Raw genomic sequence first — 21,092 nt, 5'->3', positions numbered from 1 at the left:
ACTACAAATAAAAAGCCTCTGGTGAAACTTTAAGTCTCAACTGTGGTTTAGAGATGCATTTTTGCAGAGCCAGTCAACACTCTGGAGTGATTCTGGGCCAGAAGCTGAACTCCTAACCACCACTGGACATGCTGATGGCAGGGTGTGCAACTTGATTTTCACAGGCACTGACTTTGTAATGCAATTTTATGCTGGGCACCAAAAATCTGGGAATTAAGGCTTCTGTTATAGTGTTCCATATCAGGGATATCAAACACAAACAAGTTGACAACTGCCACAGGGCTTATTTTTGCTGCTGAGACATTTATATATGTGTCTGGCTGGCCCTTTTTCCATGGTCACAAGCAGAAAAGCCTTTAATGTAGCTCAGTGGGCTTCATAGAGGCGAGAAGAAGGTAGGGAAAGACTGTAAGGAGCGAAGAAGGAAAATATAATGTAGTCCACAATGGAAGACATGATAAAAGGCAATAGGTGGAGACTGATGCAGAACCCCAGTGACTTAGCCATATGTTGTCATTGTTGGCTTGAAATGGAGAAGCAAAACTCAAAGGAAGGTCATCAGAAAAGACTACTTTTCTAGGGAGCCTGCATACAAAATGGGATTAACATTTAACATTAACTGCAGCATGTCAGCTGTAGTGTTGGCAGCAGATGTGGAAGATTTGGCACTCTCAGGCTCGACAGCTTTGGCTGCATTTTACCAGTTGCAGCAAGGGTAGGGAGTATTTCAGAGGTCCTGTGTGTTACCTTGGTGCTGCTTAATATCTATTGTGTCTATTCTGGATAAGCTCAGGGTTCAGTACATTCACTGGATGTTTATGTGCTTCATCTCTTTCAAATGTGCATAAACAACAGCCACTGATGCAAACCTAGGAGTGACCTTGCATAAGCTCTTCTTACTGTCTGCTTTATTCCAGGTGAGAGAAGGAGAGCAGATTAAGATCAGACCAGGGGATGGAGTGCAGTATGAGCTCTCTGGGCTTTTCTGCTGTGTTTACCTAAGGCCACCTCCCTCTTGAGGTTTAAGGTGAGAACATGCTTCCTCCCACACACTAGCCTTTCAATTTTGTTGAGGTTTCTTTGTGAACAAGAAGGATCCAGAAAGTCTCCAAGGCTTTCCACTCTGTTTTTTATCAGGCATATGGGTGACTGCATTGGTTTGAAGAACAAGCTGTACGCTTCTTTTATATTATCATATTACTTCATACTTTTGCACAATTCCTATGTGATGTCTCACACTATGGCACAAATCCAGGTAAGTAAGCTCAGTCAGAGCTAGCTTGAACTTGAATCTGAGGTCATGGTAGATAGTCCTATGGAAACACCAGCTCAGTGCTTGCTGGTAGCAAAGCAAATCAAGTGCTAGGAAAGGATGGAGGCCAAACCAGAAGGCGGCTGCGTAACCCTAGGGCTCATCTATGCCTAGAGTACCACTATGTGATGTGCTCTTTCTTTCATGTCAGGATATGACAGATCTAGAAAAAGTCTCCAGGAAGCAATCAGGTTGATATAAGGTATAGAACAGCTTCTGTGTTGGGAATAAGTCAGAAAACTGAGAGGAATATAATAAAGTCTGTAGAGCTGAGTGGCATAGAGAGGGATCAGTTGTGTAATCTCCCTTCTGATACAAGGAGTATAGGCCATGTGAAATTACTAGGAGCCAGATGAAAATAACCTGAAGAAAGGGGCTAGGAAGTGAACAAAGTTCATCAGGTTTCAGCTGGTTGTCTCAGCTGCAAATAGTTGAAGGCAAGGGAAGATAAAAGACAAGCATCACATGCTTGTCTCATTCTTTATCTTCAGTAGGTGTCAGGTAATGCCTGATGCTGAGGCTGGGATACTAGGCTGGTTGGGCCCTCGGGTCAGTCTGGCTTTGTTACCTCTTGATAACTCACATGTATTCAGGCACAGCTAGCTAAGGTGGCAGTGATGGGACATAAGCTGCCCGTTACTTGATCTGTGGTTACTAATGATAACCTTGAAGGTTAACCTTCAGAGTGTCAGGAGTGCAAAAGAAAGCTTTAGATAAAACACTGGTCAGTGCTCCCAGGGAACTGATATCAAACTGATAGCCTGTGCTACTGGTCATCTTGGTGCCACGCCATTCTGCCCCCATGCCACATCCCTCTGCCCTACTGAGCACGTTATCAGTCTGCTTTGTTGAACAGTGCAAGTCAGGTGCTTCAATGCTGCATGGCTTCAGCCTCGAGGTAAGGGGTCACCTAATTACAGGGTTCAGTTTTTTTGGTAGAGGTTTTACTCAATGATTCAAACTTAGCGTTTTCACAATCAAGATAAATATTGACTGGGGAATCAGAAATACCTCCATTTCATGCCTGCTTGGGGCAATTTCTCTGTAGACAAAAAGAAAAATTGGGGCATGCTGCAGCCAGTCAGGCAGCTGACAAAAATATGAGTGGATCATAAATAAGTTATTTTCCGTATAGAATCATTATTTGCAAGGGTGTAGGACTAATCTAGAGTGTCTCATCTCTAGTAAGTAAAAGTAAAAAAGAAAAAGTAAAATAGCTTTGGAGGAGAAACAAGAATACCTTTATTGAGATCTCCTAGGAAAACAACTTCAATGAGATATTTAGGGGATTGTGGTTCACATTCTGCTAGGTGCTAAATATATACATAGATAATTCTTGCTACAGCAGCTTGTTTTTTTCATTGACTTATGCTCAGTGTTGAGCTTTGACATATGTGGAAATGGATGACTATCAGATAAATGTGGAATTACACAGATCACTAAGTATTTCTAACACACATGCATTGGGGAATTAGTTACTGAATAACTTTATTCTTGTGCAGTAATCCTGCCTTTTTTCCTGCAAATTCACTATGCCAAATCTTTTCAGAGTTCATAGTGGATATTTCATGTTTCTAAAGCACAGAAATGATTCCAAAATACATGCAGGTATTTCAAAACAGCACATGCTATTTTACAGCAAATGGTAGCTCCTTTCACGTTCCAGCTTCCTTAAACTGGTCTAGAGAGAGCTGTCAATTACAGTGAGAAGCCTTGACCTATGAAATATTTTTGTTACACTTTAATGCATTACTGTTATACTGTGACTAAGTGATAAGATTCTCTTTGGAAAAGATACTGGTTCATCCAGTTTTATGCAGAGCAGTTCCAATGGACTTTAAATTTCACTCCTGGCAGTCAGTGTTGCAGCAAGTGGTGCTATTGAAAGAGGGAAATTGGGGTCTAAAACTTAATTTGAGTGCATCACTTCAGCTGATCTTTCAGTTTGCCTCAAAGCCCTGTTTAAAGGAAGGGGCTTGCATGCTAAAAGCTCTTTGAATTTCCCTCAGACTTTTAGAAAGTTACAGGGGAAGGAAAATGCTGCAAGTCAGGAACATCAGAATTAGTGAACTGGATCTGACCAGCTTCAACCTATGCGCCAGTATCAGCTGCTTTAGAGGATGAGGAAAATAAACCCTGAGGCTAGGCAGTTGTGGGATAACTCTAGCACAGTCCTCTTCTAATCCCCCACAGCTAAAGACTGGTGTGTTCTGCTGCAGAAATGCTTATTTTAGTTTATGGAAACCTATGATGTTGGCTATATTAGCTCTGGATAACCTTAGCTGTGCACATTTCTAAGCCCTTCAGGAAAGCTACTAAATTCTTTGTCTTAAGTAATTCTTGATGTTGATAAAGACTCTTGATGTTGGTAAGAATTTTATTAAGCCAGGCTAAAGAACTACAGAATGGCTTAAGCAGTGGCAAAGAAACAAATCCAAGAATCTTTGAAGGCTTTCTGCAGCCCTGTTTATGAACTGTGTAATGGAGTTAAATGCATTTTAATACACGCTCCTTTTCCAGTTCTGAATTGCCCACTTGTATTTGATAATCATTGTTTTTGCCTTAAGAGAAAATGTACAGCAAAGATGCCCAGTGCTCACGGGCTGCATCTGTATCCCCTGTACTTTGAGGGTTCTTCTCTGTTGGTTATTCCAGTAAGGAAATCATGAATGTTAGCTTCTGTGGGATATTTTGTGCTTTGGGGCATTTGCTTTCCAAGTTGCTCAGTCTGGCACATCATAATATAATGCAGCAGTTATTTTATTAAGCTATTAGTTGCCAAGTGCCAGTATAGATAGATAAAACATAGCTGAACACTGACTATAGGACTGTAGAAGTTAGAGGCTATGTCTTCAGATCATTCTCTTATCCTGAACTCTTGTAAATATTTATGATTATATTGACATTAAGATAAGAAGAGGAAAATTCCCTACCAGGTTCCTTTGCAGTTTAATCTTTGACTAGGTCATAGCTGCTGTTTGTTAGAAGTGAAAGTGCACAACTTTACTTTTTCCCCAAAACCACATCAATGTTGAGATCATTGTGGAGGCCTGAGTGCAGTGAATGTGTGCTGAGCTTTCCTCTGCGTCCTGTACCTGGAGAACAAGGAACATGCAAAGGCCTGGTCCTGGGAAACATGCATGGCCATAGCCCCTTGAGCCAAAGGCCAAAGGACTGCACCTCTTTGCATCATACTAGTTTTTGAAAGGAAGCTTATGTGCTGGCAAGTACAAAGCGCGCTGGATTTGGCCATTATCCCCATACACTGATCTGAGGAGGGGACAGTGACCCTGGCCCCTTTTATAAGGTGGGCCAGGAAAAATGCATGTGCAGCCATCTCCTTCTCTGCATGGACACTTTGTATGTGAACTCAGTGACTGTATTTTTGTGAGATACCTGCTGCTATTTCACAGTATAGTAGGCTACTTTATATGTAATAGGAATGTATTTTTCAGGGAGTTTATATGGACTAGCTAGGTCTCTGCTAACACTCTCCATTATTGCTCCCTTAGTTAGCTTGGATAGAGAAGATGTACAAGATCTCCCAATAAGGCATTCTCAGTCAGCACTGGAGTGCCCATACAAGGTTTTACTGCAGATTAGCTGACGATACAGCTGCGTGAATGCAGTGGAGCTCCATAGTCCTCCTGGGTGGTATGATTGGTTCTCACTTCCCCAAGTTTATTTCTTAACAGATTTTTAAGAGGCATTGGTGGAAGTGGTGGATGCCTCTGGTCAGTGAAGATTGGTGAAAATCTTTGCTTTGACCTCATGGTTTTAGGAAGACCACCCTCTGAGAACAGACAGGGAGAGAATGACTTCAAGGTAATGAGCTGAGGGTGGGAGAAAACAAAAGTCATTATTTTTTTAGAATAGTTCCAGCAAAATATAAGGTTTTGTTCTATATTTTCCTCAGTGTTCAAGGGCACTAAAAAAACCACATTTCAATCATTTATCAGACTGGGAGGTCAATGTCCTTTTGAATAACAAGTGAATGGGGTGAACCTTTACTTCTCTCCTCTTGGATGCAGCTGCCTAAATGCCGAAAAAAAAGTATGAACACGGGACACATGTGGCCTTGGCAGGGACACAGGAAAGCAGGACACAAGCTCTGGGCCAAATTTTTCTTTAGAGGAAGCCATGTGAATGCACAAACATGTGGGAAGTCATGAGCAGAACTCAGTCTCTCACTTGCAAAGTTTCCTAAGCTGTTTTTTTTTTTTTTTTTTTTTTTTTTTTTTTCTCTCAAGCCCAGCAATCCTTTGGCTTCCTCAAGGCTTCCTTACTCTAGTCATTTAGCAAAGCAGTGCACTTCAGGGATCCAGTTGCTGTCAGAAGTGGTGTGGCCACAGCCTGCCCCTTCTGATTTGGAGAGCACCAGGACATCTTTAGGGAACATCTTGCTGACATGATTTTTTAAAGTTCCAAACTGGGGTCCATGTTGTGGTGTTGGTGCCAAATGTGGGTTTTGTTTGACTGGAGCTTAAAAAAATAGGCAAGTAAAATATTTCAGTGTTGATTTTGAACCATTTATTTTCATTAAATATATAGGTTCTAATTTTGGTGGATAAGTTAACATACGGTTATGTAAGTGGAAACTTGCCTGTGTAAAAAGGTGGAGATCATTTTGGCAGCAGCAAAGCTGGATTTCGGATTCTGAACAGAGATCATATAGAACTGAAATACTTGGTCAAATGTTTTAGTGCTTATGTGAGACTTTGCCTTAGATTAAATCATCTGCACTAGAGGAACTGGTGGGAGGTACTGAAGCACTTAGAAAGTTCCCCTAAACAGAAAACATGCAGAATTTATTTATTTTTGTTGTAATTGAAAGAAATAACTGTGTCAAAGTACTAGTGTGGCCCACAGGATCATACTGGGAGTGTTCCTCTGATTATTAACACCCAGCAGAATGTGAAGTTGTAATGTATGAAACAATGCAGTGTGCTGTGATAAATTGGCACGGCATAATGGTGTACCTTAACATCTGGCTGGTGGAGAGGATGGGTGTGAGAAGAACAGCGACAAGTGTCACAAGTGAGCTGTCAGGATCACGGGTAAGAGCAATGAATTCTGACACTGGGGAGGCATTGTTCTTTATGCTTCCCCTGGATGAGAAGACAGCAGAAACAGGGCTATCTGACAGGTTTCACAGGTAGGATATGGGTGGGTATAACTTCTCAGTGACATGAGGTGTTGAGTCTCTTGACAGAAGGAAATTTCTTGCAATGGGGAATGGTTCAGGTGCAAAATGTTCGTCCTGAACAGTGCTACAGTCTGTCCATGCTTTTCGGCATATTCTTCAGATTTTACCTTGGTAAAACATGATATTGACTTGTTTAACTTCTGGGAACTGTATCGTGGCTGACCAAAAGGAAAACAAATAGACCTTGGCAACAAATGCACCCAGGATTGCCAATACTGTGAACTATAGGGTATGACTTGAAGGTGAAGTGAGTGGCTACCAGTGAAGTCTGTCACTCTTTTCTGCAGCCCCAAACCTTCTCCGGTTGGGATTGATACATGAGGTGGTGTGTTCTGAATTCCCCTCTGCACATCGATAGGGAATGGTTTGCCTTGCTGCTGTTAAAGTATGCTCAAGGCTTGTTGATATGAAAGCAAATGTAGCTCTCTACTGCTGTGTCCTGTGTTTCTGCCAGTACAAGGGAAGGTGGAATTGATCCTTTACATTATCTGAAGGCAATTTGTAATGTCATGAGTCCTCTTTTCCAAAAAATGACTTTTAGAAGCTTTCCACAAAGTGTGGCATAAGCATTATATTGCTCTTGCTAGATCACTTCACGTTTTAATCTGGATTAGTGTTTCCTGGATTGTTTGCTAGAAGCTAAGCTTTACTATTTTATTTTTTGAAACGGAAAAAGAGAAGCCCGTGCAAAATTAGCTTTGAGTTTCTACTTTTCTGACAAATCTACTTGTACCTTGTGATACAGAGATATGAAATCCTCATATCTCAGCTGGTTAGAGTGCAATGCACCTCAGTGAAAGAGACTACAGACTAGCAGCTTGGAAGAGGTTTTTCCCTGGAAAAATCTGAAGCCCTCTAAAGACCTCTAAGTCTGTGCACCAAATGTTTGTCAGTTTGTGCAAAGGAGTTAGTACCACTGGTGAGTACGTACTCATAGACAGCTTATGAATAGAGCTAATGCAAAGCCATGCTGGAGACCCTTATGTAAACTTAATTCTTGGGCACTTATTAATCTGGATGATACTGCTTGCAGTGAATCAGGAAGAAAAGACAACTGAATCGCATACCTTTGTCGGTCAGAGGCTGGCTGCCAGGTGAGATACAGATTACACAATTACTTCCTCTTCTGGAAAGTTTGAGCAGACAGTGCATGAGGTCGAATTATTTGTTTCCGAACAAAGTACACAAGGAGAAACAGAAACATTGATACATAGGCTATATGATGTTTGTTAGGATAGTTATATAAAAAAAAGTCTCCAACTTGCTAGATTTAATGGTCTTATTGTGCAAGCAAATAAAGGACAGTGAAATGTCATATTTGAACACATTCCTGTGAAGAACTCTACTGTGTGCAACAATGAGGTAGAACTGGTGGCTTTGAAAAGACATCCTGGCCTTTCTTGCACAGTGGTAATATTAAAGAGATTCTAATTTTCCTAAACCTAGTGGGAAATTAAAAGAGGACCTCATCTTGTACACAGAGGTCAATTTTTATTTCTGCAGATGTGTACACGTAAGAAGTATTCCTGTTTTTACTGTTGATAAAGCCTGCCAAGCCATCGTATGGTTTCCTATTGTGTCTATGCCATGGGCAAGTGTTGACTGGAACATCTTTCTTCTAAAATGTTTGACGTGCGATACTGCATTATATTAAAGATAGCTTTTGAAAAACCTACTAACAGGACAGTTTTAAGTCACCTAACCAAGCAAATGCCTTAGTTTCTCTGGAAGTTTAATTTTTCTTGACTGATACTGATCACATTTGTTACCAGCCAATGAATATATATCTAGGTAATACATCTGAAAGCCTTTGCTCATGTCAAAAAATCAGTATGAGTTACATAAGTGCACTGTGAAAATATTACCTTGGATAAAGGCCCAGACAACTTGAAAGAGACCTTAAAAACAATAAAAACCCCCTTCATTTTGACATATGGATTTAGTGATTTGAATTTCTAGAGGGATCATTTGGTTAAAATTTAAATGAAACAATGGTTTTGTATTTATTAAAAATGTGATTCTGGTGTAATGAAAATAGATTGCACTCTGTCCTACTTTGATGTGGGTCTTGAGAGCGTAGAATTTTCTCAAGAGCTGTTTTCATCTCTTGTATCACATTGTTGAAAGTACCTCTTAGCTGAGTACCAGTAGTCCTTCTGGCTCCCTGGAGATCATAGCTTCAAAATAGATGGTCTCAGAGATGAAGATACACAGTACTTACTACTTGAAGTGAGCTACCTACTTCAGCACAAACGTGTTTAATTTGTACTTCAAATTTAGCGAGCTTGATTATTCCACTGAACTGAGTAAGATGCCTTGGATGAAAATCCTAGTATGTTGTGGCTTTGTAGCCTTTGTCGTAGTTTTACTCAGGAGGCTGTCTTAGTCATTTTACTGCTATTATGCAGCAGGTTTATAAGAATATTTCACTGAAGGAAAAAATATACACACCTGAGCTCTATATTTTCAGGCCCAATATATCTACAAGGTATAGGAGAAACTTCTTAGAAGTAAGGCAATTTAATTCCCATGATTACATGAAAAATAAAAGTTATGATTAGGGATTTCTGTATAGAAGAGGTCATGGTTGGAGGACCAAGAACAGGAGATACTCTTCTGTTGAATAAACAACTCTTGCATGTCTGTCCTTATTTAGCACTTTATACTTAAGCTCAGTATGTGTTGAGTGTGAAATGAATTTTGAATTCTATAAGGTGATACAGTTTTAATACTGTGTAGAGCTAAGCAGTGACTCCTGATTTTAAGAGCCACTGACAGATAGGGATCCTTAGAATAAGATCTAGTCTCTAAACTTGTTTTCTTTGAACTAGAAGAACTTAAGCAATTCTATTTTGCTTTCAAGATGGTAATTTGCAGCTGGATTTTTACCACACCACAATTTACAGCAAGGTCTCTTGTGTGTCCAGTTCAAGTTCTTCTTGTCCTGGTCCTGTCAGCAGCTGGCTTTTTTTCTTCCCATGGACGTTAGCACAAAAGAAAGAAAGATGAACAACCCTGTGGGAAGTTGATGATTGGCAGTACGTAGGATCAGGTTCCCCAGAGATGCTGATGAAGTTAACTTGGTTGTAATTTTATTTCCACTAAAAACCTTGGAGGGAGGATAACTGCTATTTAGAAACTGTCTGATACAGGAAATGCATTATGACATTAAATACTAGAGAAAAATGGGAAAAGTAGAAGGAATTGAGTAAGGAATTTACTGTGCCATTTAATCTCCTTGACTTTGGTTGGTGTGACTGAATACAGTAGTGCCTGGTGGCTCTGAGTGACCTTACACTTCTGAGCACAGCCATCCAGGTGACAGGACCACTACAGAGACACCCTGCTCTGCCAGTGCTCTCAGGGGTCTCATACATGTCCCCAGGTGTGTTAACTGCTTTGTGTTGATAAGGTGAAACTAAAACCTCAAACATTGTCCAAAGTGGGAAGAAAGTAATCGCAGAAGTTCTTTCCATTTCTTTCTAGTTCTAAAGCAAGCACTCAGTGGTATCCTATCACTCCTGTTCCCTCCATGAGCTACCACTGTATCAACTTTCTTTTTTTGCTATAAAGGAAAAACCCAGTTCTGCCATAGGAAGTGTCGCATTTTATGAAATGTCAGGTTTTAATTTGCCCTGAAGATTAAAAATGAGTGCATTTGTTCATTGTAGTGTTTCCACCATACATGGCTCCTATAAACCTGCCTTTCCTGTGGTCATAGAGTCAGCTTAACATCACTAAGGAAAGTTACTCTGCATCATTCATTCACAAGCTGGGAAGGGAACTATTCCTGCTGACTCATGCTTATAAGTATTTTCCTTGCTCCGCCTCCATTCATTTCGGCTCCACCTCTCATTTAGTGCTGGTAGCCTACTATATTTAAGCAGCTGTCTTAGAGCAGAGGCAGTATTCAAGGCTTGGAGTCTGTCTGGCTTTCCTGGCTGTACAGGCATTTTCAGAAAGATCTCACTTCTCATCAGACCTGCTGCTAAAGGTAAGAAGGCTGTAAGTGAATATAGAGAGTTCTGTTTGTCCTGCATATTGTAACATTGCTTTCAGAATATCACAGGGGTGTTTGTAGAAAGAGGTACTATTTTTATGTACCATAAAGTTGAATTTTTCCACAGACATTGTTTTTATGGGGTACTCTGGCTTTGCATATGAGAGTGATAGCACAAGTGGTGGGAAAAAAACTCCTGAAACCTGTGGGAAAGTGAACAATTTAAAAGCTATTGGGAAAGTGTAAACTTCAAAAACTATTAGGATTTCTGTTTCTTAAAAGCACTAATGAATTAAGTTTAAATAGCTGCTGATGAAGTGGATGGGTTGATGAAGAAATCAAGCTGAAGGAAACTGTTGCATTTCTACATTAGCATTGTTCTTGTTTAAACCGAAGTGTCACAGTAGCACTTTCAGTCTCTTCCATTATTTATGTGCTAACTGCACTGCTCTTTTGAACTCTCCCCATGTGCTATAGAGGCCCTGCTTAGTGGTCCTTACTTGAGCAAAAGTCCCACTGATGTTCTAGGGAGAGCTGCTTGCAAATGGCTGATGTAACTTGGCCTTTTACTTCTACTAAAGATGATTTAGTTTCATTGCCTTGTTAATTCATCTTTGCTTTTTTTTCTGCTTGCTTAAAACCTATTTCAATTGTGCAGCCTGGAGCCACTAGGGGCCATACTGACCAGCTTTGTGAGTTATAGTCCCTCCAGGCTTAAGGCTGTGTCGGGAAGGTATGCAGAGTCTGGTCCAGGATGAGCTGGGTGTTTTTCCAAGCCAGAACGATTATGTAACATCACATCAATGCTGAAATGCTTGGAAGCAGCAAGGAGATGAATTGTGGAGCTTGCAGCGTGCTCTCAAATTAAGAGGAGGAAAGATACAACCATTTAAAGTAGGAAACCTGAAGCAGGAGCCAAAACAGTGATCAATGTCACTAAACTGACTAAACGTGAGTGCCCAGCAGCCTACCGTACGTGAAAGAAGCATGAGGAGATGAGTCTTCGGTTCCATCCTAGTTCAGGCTTTCTCTTGTTGCATTTAGTTAACCGCCTCTCTCTGAATGTGAAATGAACTTCAGCGTTCTGTACGCTTTCCAGTAGTCTCTGCAAGAACAGGCTTTCACCTGCTGCACTGAATTAACTGTATGGTGATTGAGGTGTATGTAATCTCTTGATTCTGAAACTGAAAAAATAATCCCCTTTTACTTATAATGTCAGGGAAAGTGAACACTTGGCCTGAAACTGAAAAGCCTGTGACACTTTGAGCACAGTTTTGCCACCGGAAGTCAAACAGCTAGCCTACAGGATGGGAATAGCTGTTAACAGGTTCAGCATCTGGTTCATTTTCTCCTAAGCAGTAGATTAATTAATTACAAATTATAGAAATGCCAGCTTTGGGATGTGGATGGGGCTTTTCATTTATAGAGACGTGCTAGGATAAACAGAAGCATCTGACAGGTAGTCTTGTGTTGATAGAATTGTCTGGTGTCAAAACTTGGGGAAACAAAGCATGTAGCATTGAAATGGTCAGAATGGGGTTTTGTGAACCCAGATCTTGAGTAAAACCATGGCTAAAAAGTGTCATGTATGTGCACAGGACTAAGAATTTTCTCAGAACAACAATTGTGTTCCTCTAGCCATTACAGTTTGGTTTAATTGCAGTGAATGCTCCCTTTTCATGCATCAAAAGGTACAGAACGGAGGAGGAGGGTGAAATGAGGGGAGTTATCGCTGAGCCTGAGGCTGCTGGCTTTGTACTCTATCTGGGTGGGGTAGGGTGGCATGGAGCAGTGGCCGGGAGCCAAGGCAACCTTCCTGCACTGCAAACAAGGCTTCCAGACTGACTTCTACCACCTTGTGCCTTTTTTGTCCCCTTTGGGATCCCCCAGGAAAGCACTGGCATGCAACAGCACGACCTTGTGCCCAGGTCTTACGAACAGGCTTGCGGGCTTGTTCTCTCTTGTATTGGCTTTGCTCTCCTGGACCTGTTGCCTTGTGCAGGATTGGGTTGGCTCAGCAGCCCTTGCTTCCAGCAAAAATCCCACGGATGTTGCTGGGTTACCGCTGCCTGCAGCGTGTGTGCAGACTTCCCGTGCGTGCTGCTGCAGACTGCTATGGAGCAGAAACCTGGAAGAGCCCTTCCAGAGATCTTCCTTCTTCCTTTCAGGTTCCCAGTAGTTTCACAGAGATAAAAGATGTTGGGAAAAATTAAAAAAAACTTGTCTTATGTAGTGCAGCTGTGGAGAGGGAATTATTTGTTACCATGGAAAGGTAAGATAAGTACTGTGATTTATGCTGGTTTGAGTGGGTACCTTACTGGTCACACTGGTATCCTGTCCCTTTGGTGTCTCAGGACATCAAGGGTGCTCGTGCTGAATTCTGGAGCTTTGTGGTGGGGAACTATTTGCAGGCAGATTTACACCGCAATCTGCTGATGGTAGTGCAGGTTTTGGCTCATATGGCAGAACTTACCCCAGAAGGCTGGGGAAATACTTGGCCAGTTAGGCTGGGCTCCTGCCACTACTGGGGTTGGGGTAAGTATGCCTTAAGGGGTGGATGCCTGCCTTCACATGGATGCAACATATACTCAGAAGACGAACTCTTCCATATGCATCTACCTTTGGGTCACAGCTAAGCTGGGAAATGAAGTTTCCAACTCCCTTTAAAGTTAGATGCCTGAAATGACTTGAATTAAAGACATGGCTATTATGTCTTTTATGTGGTTCAGGCAAAACACATGAGAAAGACTTAGTGAAGTGGTAGTAGGCAACTAGTAGGTGTTACTAAACTGTGATACACACTTTCGACAAAGCTGCTAGTTTTAAATTCCACATGTAGGCCTTATTAAGTGCCTCTCTACTTAAATGAACCCAGTGCTCTTGAAGCAGTTCTCAGTCACCTTTGTCTTGGTGCACAAAGGAGTTGTCACATCCTTGCAGGCAAATGCACTCACAAGTCTCCTACTGAAGCCTGGGATTCTTCAAATCCTAAATTTAACTGTGGTCCTGCCTGCTCATTCAGTCACCGGGGTCTTACGGCATTAACGTAGCTGCTGGGGATATAAATGTCAGGCTTAAAGGGGGAGCATTGCGCTCGTAGGATGGCATCTGCTGCGCTACTTGTGTCAGAGGCAGTGATGTGCCAGACCTTATGGGAGTGTGCAGTGCGCTTGCCAAATATCTTGCTGTGCTTGGAAAGGGTGTGGAGAGCATGCCCTGCTGAACAAAGTCGTACCATTCAGTGGATTCTGACTTAACTTTCCCAACTGAGAATAATATTTCTCAAGGCAGTATTCTCTGTAGAATAACATAAAAGCTTCTGGTAGGTTTTGAAAATCTCCATTTTACTGTGGTAGAAGTAACTTTTGACTTCCATGGACTGGTGACAGTGTAGTTTAATTCCCTGGAAAACTGAAGTAGTTATTTAACATGGTGGGATCCCTGCAGGAATGGAAAAAACAACAAAAAAAGAAAACCACCAAGAACAAAATCACAACAAACCTTTGATTCACTCCTCATTGAATATTTGCATGACAAAATCAGGTGTTTTGTAGGTTCCACTCTAATGACAACTTAGCCTCCAAGATAATGTTACATATTTTGTTTAAAGAATTGTTGCTATTTACTTATTCAAACTTAGAACTCTGTGTTCTGGAAGATGAGTAAAGAGGGCATCCTCAGGTTCAGGAACCGCATTAGCACTTCCCAAAAAGCCCTCTAGGCGTTGAGCAGCACGTGTTTGAAAATGCAGCCAAGAGATTTCCAGCCTTTGGGCAGAAGTCTTGAGTGAGATTTGCTTACCCTCATAATAAATGCACAAGCTACTTTACAGAATAAAAAGCACATACAAATGGGTTCATGATAATTTTTTTTTTTTTTGGCAAGCTGCAACATGTCAGTTACTGTAGTCGAAGGGTTACTGATGTTGCCAGCTGTTCTGAAGGGACCGAAACTCATGTGTGGTAGGGAAAGATAAGGGCCCTCTCCTTTTCCTGTGATATAATCAGGGAATCATCCTTCAGCTTCTAGGGAGGGAAAAGGGTGAAAAGAAGAGTAGGCCTGTCCTGAGGGTGGAACTATAATGTGACGGTGTACAGTGCAAGGAGATAATTTGGATCAGCCCCCTTCTGTGGGCTATAGACAATAATGTAATTTTGTCAAGCAAGTGTTTCAGAACTTCTGTTTTAACAGGTTTGATTCCTGGGCCTAAATGCTTTCAGACAGGAAGATGTATTCAATATTGAACAGGCATCAGAAAAAGAGTGGGTTCAAGCTGCTTCCCGTGGTGATCATAGGTAAGTTTTCTCCTGTCTACGTTCTCTGATGCTGTTGTTGCTTTGGACTTGCTGTCTTCAGCTTTTGTTCCGTGTGTTGGATACTCAAACCAGAAATCCCTGGCTAATATTTCTGCCTCCTTTGCCTGACAGTCAAACTTCCTGTAGTACCAAAAATGAATGGTAGGAAGTAGGGAACCAGCTATTCAATAACCTGAAACACACCCTTTTTTAAAAACAAAAAGAAAAGGAAAAAGTAGCCTTTTGGACATGAGTTCAGTGGGTCTGGTTTTTCTGTTGGGTGTTTAGAAGGGTTAGCAACCATTCCGCTGAGATAATAATTTCACAGAAAGTTGATTAATGTTCTGTAGTGCTTGATTTGAGGGATGAGTGTGATCTTTTGTGTTCTGCCTGATTTACTTAGGAAGTGCTCCAGATGCTGTTAATGTTTCTGGAAACTTTTCATAGAATTTTTTTTTTTTTTAAATGCATGAGAAATCTCTTGGCATGTATAAGTCAGGTACGTTGACTTTATGCAGAATTGAATAGAATGGTAGAAAGCAGTGTCTTTTCACCAGTTTAGAAAGCAGGTTATGTAGTAACTTTACTATGTCCCTTGTGAGAGGGGAGGTCTCTAGAATGTCTAAACATGGACCCAGTGTGGAGATGTCCCTAAAGCCTCTGAAGCACTGGTGTGAAGATGTGCAGGATGGGCAGGCTGTCGGACTGAAGCAGCACAGCTGTTTCACTGCAGCTGGACATTACATACAGGTTCCAGTTGCTTCCCCAGAGCCCTCTCTGGGAAGCCCATAGGCTCCTGCTGCTGCACTGGCAGCCTCACGGAAGCAGGTGCTTTCTGGAATAGGCAGCTCTGCTTGTGACCATCCATGTCAAACTTAACTGTGGTTCAGAAAGTAAATTCTCTGCATCAATTGCTCAGTGTTGTGCACTTGGGTGCTTAAGCTCAGTTCAGGAACCTCCTCGTACATCCCAAAGCAAGGGAGTAAGTTCAAAAGCGTTATGTTCTACTGCAGCTGCAGCTTAGTTTTTGTTTAATTTCCGTGGGTTTTGGAAAACCTTCCTGTGAGTGGAATATTCCAAACACTGACCCACAGCTGCTGGTCCTCACTCAGTACAGCAGACTTTGTCCCCAGTTGTGGCACATGCTGCCCTTCACATAGCTCAGCTCGTTGTTAGCTTTCCAGCCCGAGCCTCCCTCTATCTCAAATGCCCCAAGTGGCCTTTGCTCCAGTGATTCACGCACGCAGCACGGGCACTGTGTCAACACAACCTGCTGCAGGCTGCTCTGTCACTTCAGCTCTCCTCCCCAACATCGTCACTGCATTATGTAATGGTGGTTAGTCACACAGCAAGCAGCAAAGCTGAGCCAGAGAGGCTGACGGCTAGTTATGCAGACACTGTAAAATACTAAACATACTGGAGAATGGCCATGTGAAATCTTTCCACAGGCTACTCTTGCTGGGCTTCAGTTGCACAGATCAAGTCTTTCCACTGTCTGTCGAGTGGCTGGCAAGAGGATTTCAGCTCTCCAGCAGTCTGTTCAAAGTGCTGTATTCTGAGGGGCTGTCTTGGCATGGCAGAGAGACTTTTCTTCCTTAACACACTGCCTGCAGTACCATGGTAGAGCTGGTTCCAATCTGAAAGTGTCCTCACGTGGTCAGTCAAACCACTATTGCCAGCTATCCCTTATTATACAGCTTTTCATACTGTACAGAACAGAGCTGTTTTGGTCACTGTTTTCTGGACATCCTGTATATCCTGTGCACAGTGAACCACTCTACACAGATGGGAAATGTATATCTAAGACAGCTGAGGCCCAGCTGTGACCATGTGACCAGTTTCCAGACCTTTAAAGAAGTTGATGAGCAGTAACACAGTTTGTCAGTAGGACAGAGACCTCAACCTTCAGGTGAGGTTAGCCTGTGGCTTGTGTAAGCAAATTCATAACCTTGCAATGCAAATGTATGTAATTCAGGAGTAAAAGGGGACACAAGGGTAAAATGATTTCCCCAACTGCATCCAATAGGTCAGTCACTGCTATTCTGACAATAGAAAATCTCCTGTATGCATAGCAGTGACTTTGATTTGATCTGGATATTAAAAACACTTTTTAAAGGGCTGCTCTGTCTGCAGGCCTAAAAAATCTCCTCCATTTTCCATTTTTAGGGAATGGACCTTCAGGAATCTGTCTCTCATATTTGCTGTCAGGCTACACCCCTTACTTCAAAAGAGAGTCTCTTCATCCTCATCCTATTCTTCAGAAGAAACTAGAAGAGGCTCCAGATGTCTCCATTTTGGACCAGGTTTGTTTAAAGAAAATACTTTTTTAGCAGAAGCTTTCAGTGTATCGTTATAGTGAAACACCCTAGGGGTAAATTACAAGTGGTGAACTCATCTGAGGTTTCGAAGTACATAGGCAGAAATTTCAAAGTATGCAGACAGAATAAGCCTTAAGCAAAGTACTTCTATTTATCCGAATCTCCCTTGTATGAAGTGCCTGCATTGCTAAGATCCTCGAGATAGTCCTCAGGCAGTAGCAGGCTGCACGCAAGTAAATGAACTTCACAGAACACCAAAAGCACTAACTGGAAGTGCTGCAGTTACAGGCAATCTGCTGCCTGCCAGGACACACGTTTTGAGCATGTGATTTGTGTCTCTTCAGGATTTGGAGTATCTGTCTGAAGGTTTGGAGGGACGATCCCACAGCCCTGTGTCTCTTCTGTTTGATACTCTTCTGCGTCCAGACACAGACTTTGGTGGAACAGCAGAATCTGTCCTCACTTGGTGGCACGAGACTGACAGAGCCATTCCTCACCTGGTCCTTGGCAGAAACCCTCCTGGAGGTGCCTGGCATGTAAGTGAATCAAAGCCTAACTGCTTAGGTCTGCATGCTGTAGGATAGCCGGAGGTGTTGACTGGGGAGTCAAAAGGTGCTCCAATGTGCTGGTCATCCACGTTTGATTTTACGTGTATGAAGAAATGAGTTTAAAAGGGGTAAGGGGGAACAAGAGAGTTTGTTCTCTTTGGAGAACATGGATAGTTTCTTCCATGCTAGTGGATCAGATGAAATCACTGACTTCTCATGTTCTGAGACATTATTGAATCTTGAGTTACATTTCACTTTGTACATTAAATAACTGAAAGCTGTTTAACTCTCTCGTTCCAGTCTATTGAGGGCTCTATGGTTACTCTGAGCAGAGGGGAATGGATGGGACTCCCGGATCTCCAGTTCAAAGACTGGCTAAGGCAAAAGAAAAGGTGAGATATCTATGGTCTGATAATTTTTTTCTCAAAAGTCCAGAGGTTATTTGGGAACCTGGAGTGGACTCCTTGAATGCAACTGCCCATTTGTCATGGATGATTTTGCTGACAGAAAGGTCACTTTCCCCATCAAAAGTCCATTCTGCATTAAGTGACTCCAGATAAAGTCGGAGTGCTGGTTGCCATGTGTCCTTCTCAACACACACTGGCACGATGATCACAGTATGACCATGAGGTCATCTGAAAATATTTGCAAAAGGCATGGGTGTCTGACTTCTGTGTCTACTACTGCTGTCCCTGATGACAAGCATAATCATCTGAGCTGCTTCACAGTCTCTCAAGTGCTTTTGCTCTCAATGTTTAACAGTTGAAACCTTAAAGGAGTTGATAATGGAATAGAAGTGAAACACATGAGAGGAAGGCACAAATGAGTGACTGTGTTTTTAGGGGTGGGGACTTTTTAGGGATGGGATTCATGTTAGTAACTTGCCTTTGTCCAACAGCTTGCAGACTTGACTGCTAGCTCTATGTACCAGAAAAAAACTTTGCTGAAGTTAGGGAAACTAGATAAGTCTCCTCTGATAGTGCCAGGATAGATGGCTCTAGGATACATTCAGTGGAAGAGGGGAGAAATTCCAGGCTCTTAGTTAACTGTTGCTTGACCTTTGTTTGTAATATATTACAGAGGCCTTAGAAACAACAGAGCCACAGCAGAAGACATTGCTCAATACTACCAACATTATGTGATGAAGAAAGGGCTGCAGAAGAACTTTAGATGTGGGACTGTTGTAACCTCTGTGAGGAAAGTGAGTGCAGAGGGCATCTCCAACCACATGCAGGAAGATCTGCAGAAGAGCGACTCCCTCTGGAACTTCACTGAGGAGGGTATGGAGGTCTTTCAGGTGGATGGATTTGTCAAAACTGTCCAAGGTGATAAGGAGCCCTTCTCTATCTATGCAGAAAATGTAGTCTTGGCTACTGGAACATACGATAGTCCCACTTGGCTGGGGGTCAAGGGAGAGAACCTTTCCTATGTCCATCACCAGCTCTCTGCCCTAGAGGAAGCAGTGAAGAACAACAGTATTGGTATCACGTCAGACCCAGTCTTGATTGTAGGTGCTGGTTTGACAGCCGCTGATGCAATTCTCTTTGCTCACCACTGCAATATTCCAGTAATTCATGTTTTCCGGAGGCGAGTCAGTGATCCAGGTCTTATTTTTAACCAGCTACCCAAAATGATGTATCCTGAATACCACAAAGTCCATCAGATGATGAAAGAACAGTCAGCTGCTTGTGCTGGGCCATATGAGTGTTACGTTAGCCTACCTGAACATCATGTACTATCTTTTGGCAAGGACAAGAAATGCATCTTTCAAGACAAGAATGGCTACCAGAAAGCTTATAAAATTTCCATGGCTCTTGTTCTAACTGGTTCAAATCCCAACCTCTCATTTCTGCCAAATAATGGCATTTATTTGGCAATGGACAGCGACCAACCAGTCAATCCCAAGAGGAATCCCATAGATGTTGACCCATTCACCTATGAATGCACTCAGGAGAAAGGGCTTTATGCCCTGGGACCTCTAGCTGGAGATAACTTTGTACGCTTTGTGCAGGGAGGGGCTCTGGCTGCTGCCAGCTCTCTCTTAAAGAAAGCAAACAAAAATCCCCCCTAACAAAAAAGCCCCCCTGTGCTAACAGTGTCTGAATGGGTTACTACTGTTTTCTTAGAGAATCTGATATGTACATCCTCAAATGTGAAGCCCACTCCTGGTATTCTCCAAGGTTCTGTGGAGAGTTACTGAGTTATTCGGGAAGATTAAGTCACCAACTGGAGTGGGTTTCACTCATGGCAGTACCTTTAGTCCATGGGGATTCAGCTCCTTTCCTGCACAGCTGTGCGTGGAGGCAGCAGGGGCATTGAATCTTGTGCCTGGAGAGGCGGGGGGCAAGTTAGTGATTGCTCTTCTATGTTGACACCTTCCAGGTTGCTGAAAATTGAATTGGGAAACAATCAAAGTCAATTATTTCCAGCCAGCCTGCTGACAGCCCTGAGTCTGTCAGTCTTACAGTGTTTGTGATGAAACAAAGCAAGCCAATCTGTTTCTGGTTGCTCCTGTGGCTCAGCTATATGTTCTTATTAGACCAGAATTCACTGAAAGAAGTGGTATTCTGCAGATAAACTGGCACAGAAACAGCGTCAAAACTGTATTATCTCACTGACAACACCAGCAACATGTAATATCTAATATCTTTTTATTCAAAAAATTTCTGTGATTTTTTTTTTCCCTTTGGGGAAGTGATGGTACTGACTCACAAAAATCTGGTTTGCCATCTTGCAGCTTTTTACGAACTCCTAAAATGCGATGGCCAAATTCCTGGCAGCTGCTGTAGAGACAGCAGGACTGAAGGGGAGCTACTGCTCTGTCCTGAAGTTCTGCCGAGGTCCTGTGTGGGGCTTCTGCTGCACAGAGGATTTCAGAGAGAAGCAATAAGTTGTGTACTGTCGTGTGAATTTCTAATGTAATGTCATCTTCTAATAACGTTGTGTATTAAGGGGAAATGGCACAGTCACTTTCTGATGGTTTATGGTAAATAGTATGATTTTTATACTGATCTTTCTAAAAAAAATTTCTAGCAAAGCATCTTCCTACAGGCTTTCAGTCAGTGTTTTGAATGAGCTGGGATGGGTGGAAATGATGCCTTATGTTGCCAACAGCATTCTCAACAGACCTACAAGGCCTTGTGTACCTCTCCTAGGAGTTACAGCTAATCTTATTCAATGTAAAGACACTCTGCTCCTTGTGTCGTACTGAAACTTGCTGATGTGACAGGATGCTGCACGTATCTCTGGAAAGCTGTGTATGTGGCTGTTCTTAAAAGAATCCTCTTCAAATTGTGCAGGGAGATGTGTAAGGAGCTTGTCTGCAGTGTTGCTGTATCACTCCTGAATGTCGTTACCACTGACTTGTATGAAATGTTTTTCAATAAAGTGATTTCAGACTTATTTTCAGCTTG

General features: G+C 42.2%; 1 protein-coding gene across 3 annotated transcripts; it reads left to right on the top strand.

Annotated features, from left to right (window-relative positions):
- Positions 1-940: 940 nt before the first annotated feature.
- Positions 941-21,081, top strand: OSGIN1 (oxidative stress induced growth inhibitor 1). Of its 3 annotated transcripts, none has more exons than XM_040570784.1 (6): positions 941-1,027; positions 14,710-14,813; positions 16,980-17,116; positions 17,476-17,667; positions 17,980-18,071; positions 18,760-21,081. In XM_040570784.1, exons 2-6 carry the CDS (start codon positions 14,729-14,731, stop codon positions 19,748-19,750), a joined length of 1,497 nt encoding a protein of 498 aa, XP_040426718.1. In that variant the 5' UTR covers positions 941-1,027; positions 14,710-14,728; the 3' UTR covers positions 19,751-21,081. The 3 variants fall into 3 exon arrangements, with proteins under 3 accessions (XP_040426718.1, XP_040426717.1, XP_040426716.1); XM_040570783.1 differs by lacking the exon at positions 941-1,027 and adding an exon at positions 2,102-2,210; XM_040570782.1 differs by lacking the exon at positions 941-1,027 and adding an exon at positions 10,381-10,512.
- The last annotated feature ends 11 nt before the right edge of the window (positions 21,082-21,092 follow it).

The sequence above is a fragment of the Cygnus olor genome, chromosome 12 (genome assembly GCF_009769625.2).
Source record: "Cygnus olor isolate bCygOlo1 chromosome 12, bCygOlo1.pri.v2, whole genome shotgun sequence".
Lineage (NCBI taxonomy): Eukaryota > Metazoa > Chordata > Aves > Anseriformes > Anatidae > Cygnus > Cygnus olor.
This window is presented reverse-complemented; position numbering and strand designations above follow the sequence as displayed.

Coding starts and splice junctions, on each gene's coding strand:
- OSGIN1 (XM_040570784.1), top strand. CDS start 14,729: ATGCTTTCAGACAGGAAGATGTATTCAATATTGAACAGGCATCAGAAA. Junction 17,668..17,979: donor CTCCTGGAGGTGCCTGGCAT/GTAAGTGAATCA, acceptor CTCTCGTTCCAG/TCTATTGAGGGCTCTATGGT. Junction 18,072..18,759: donor TGGCTAAGGCAAAAGAAAAG/GTGAGATATCTA, acceptor AATATATTACAG/AGGCCTTAGAAACAACAGAG.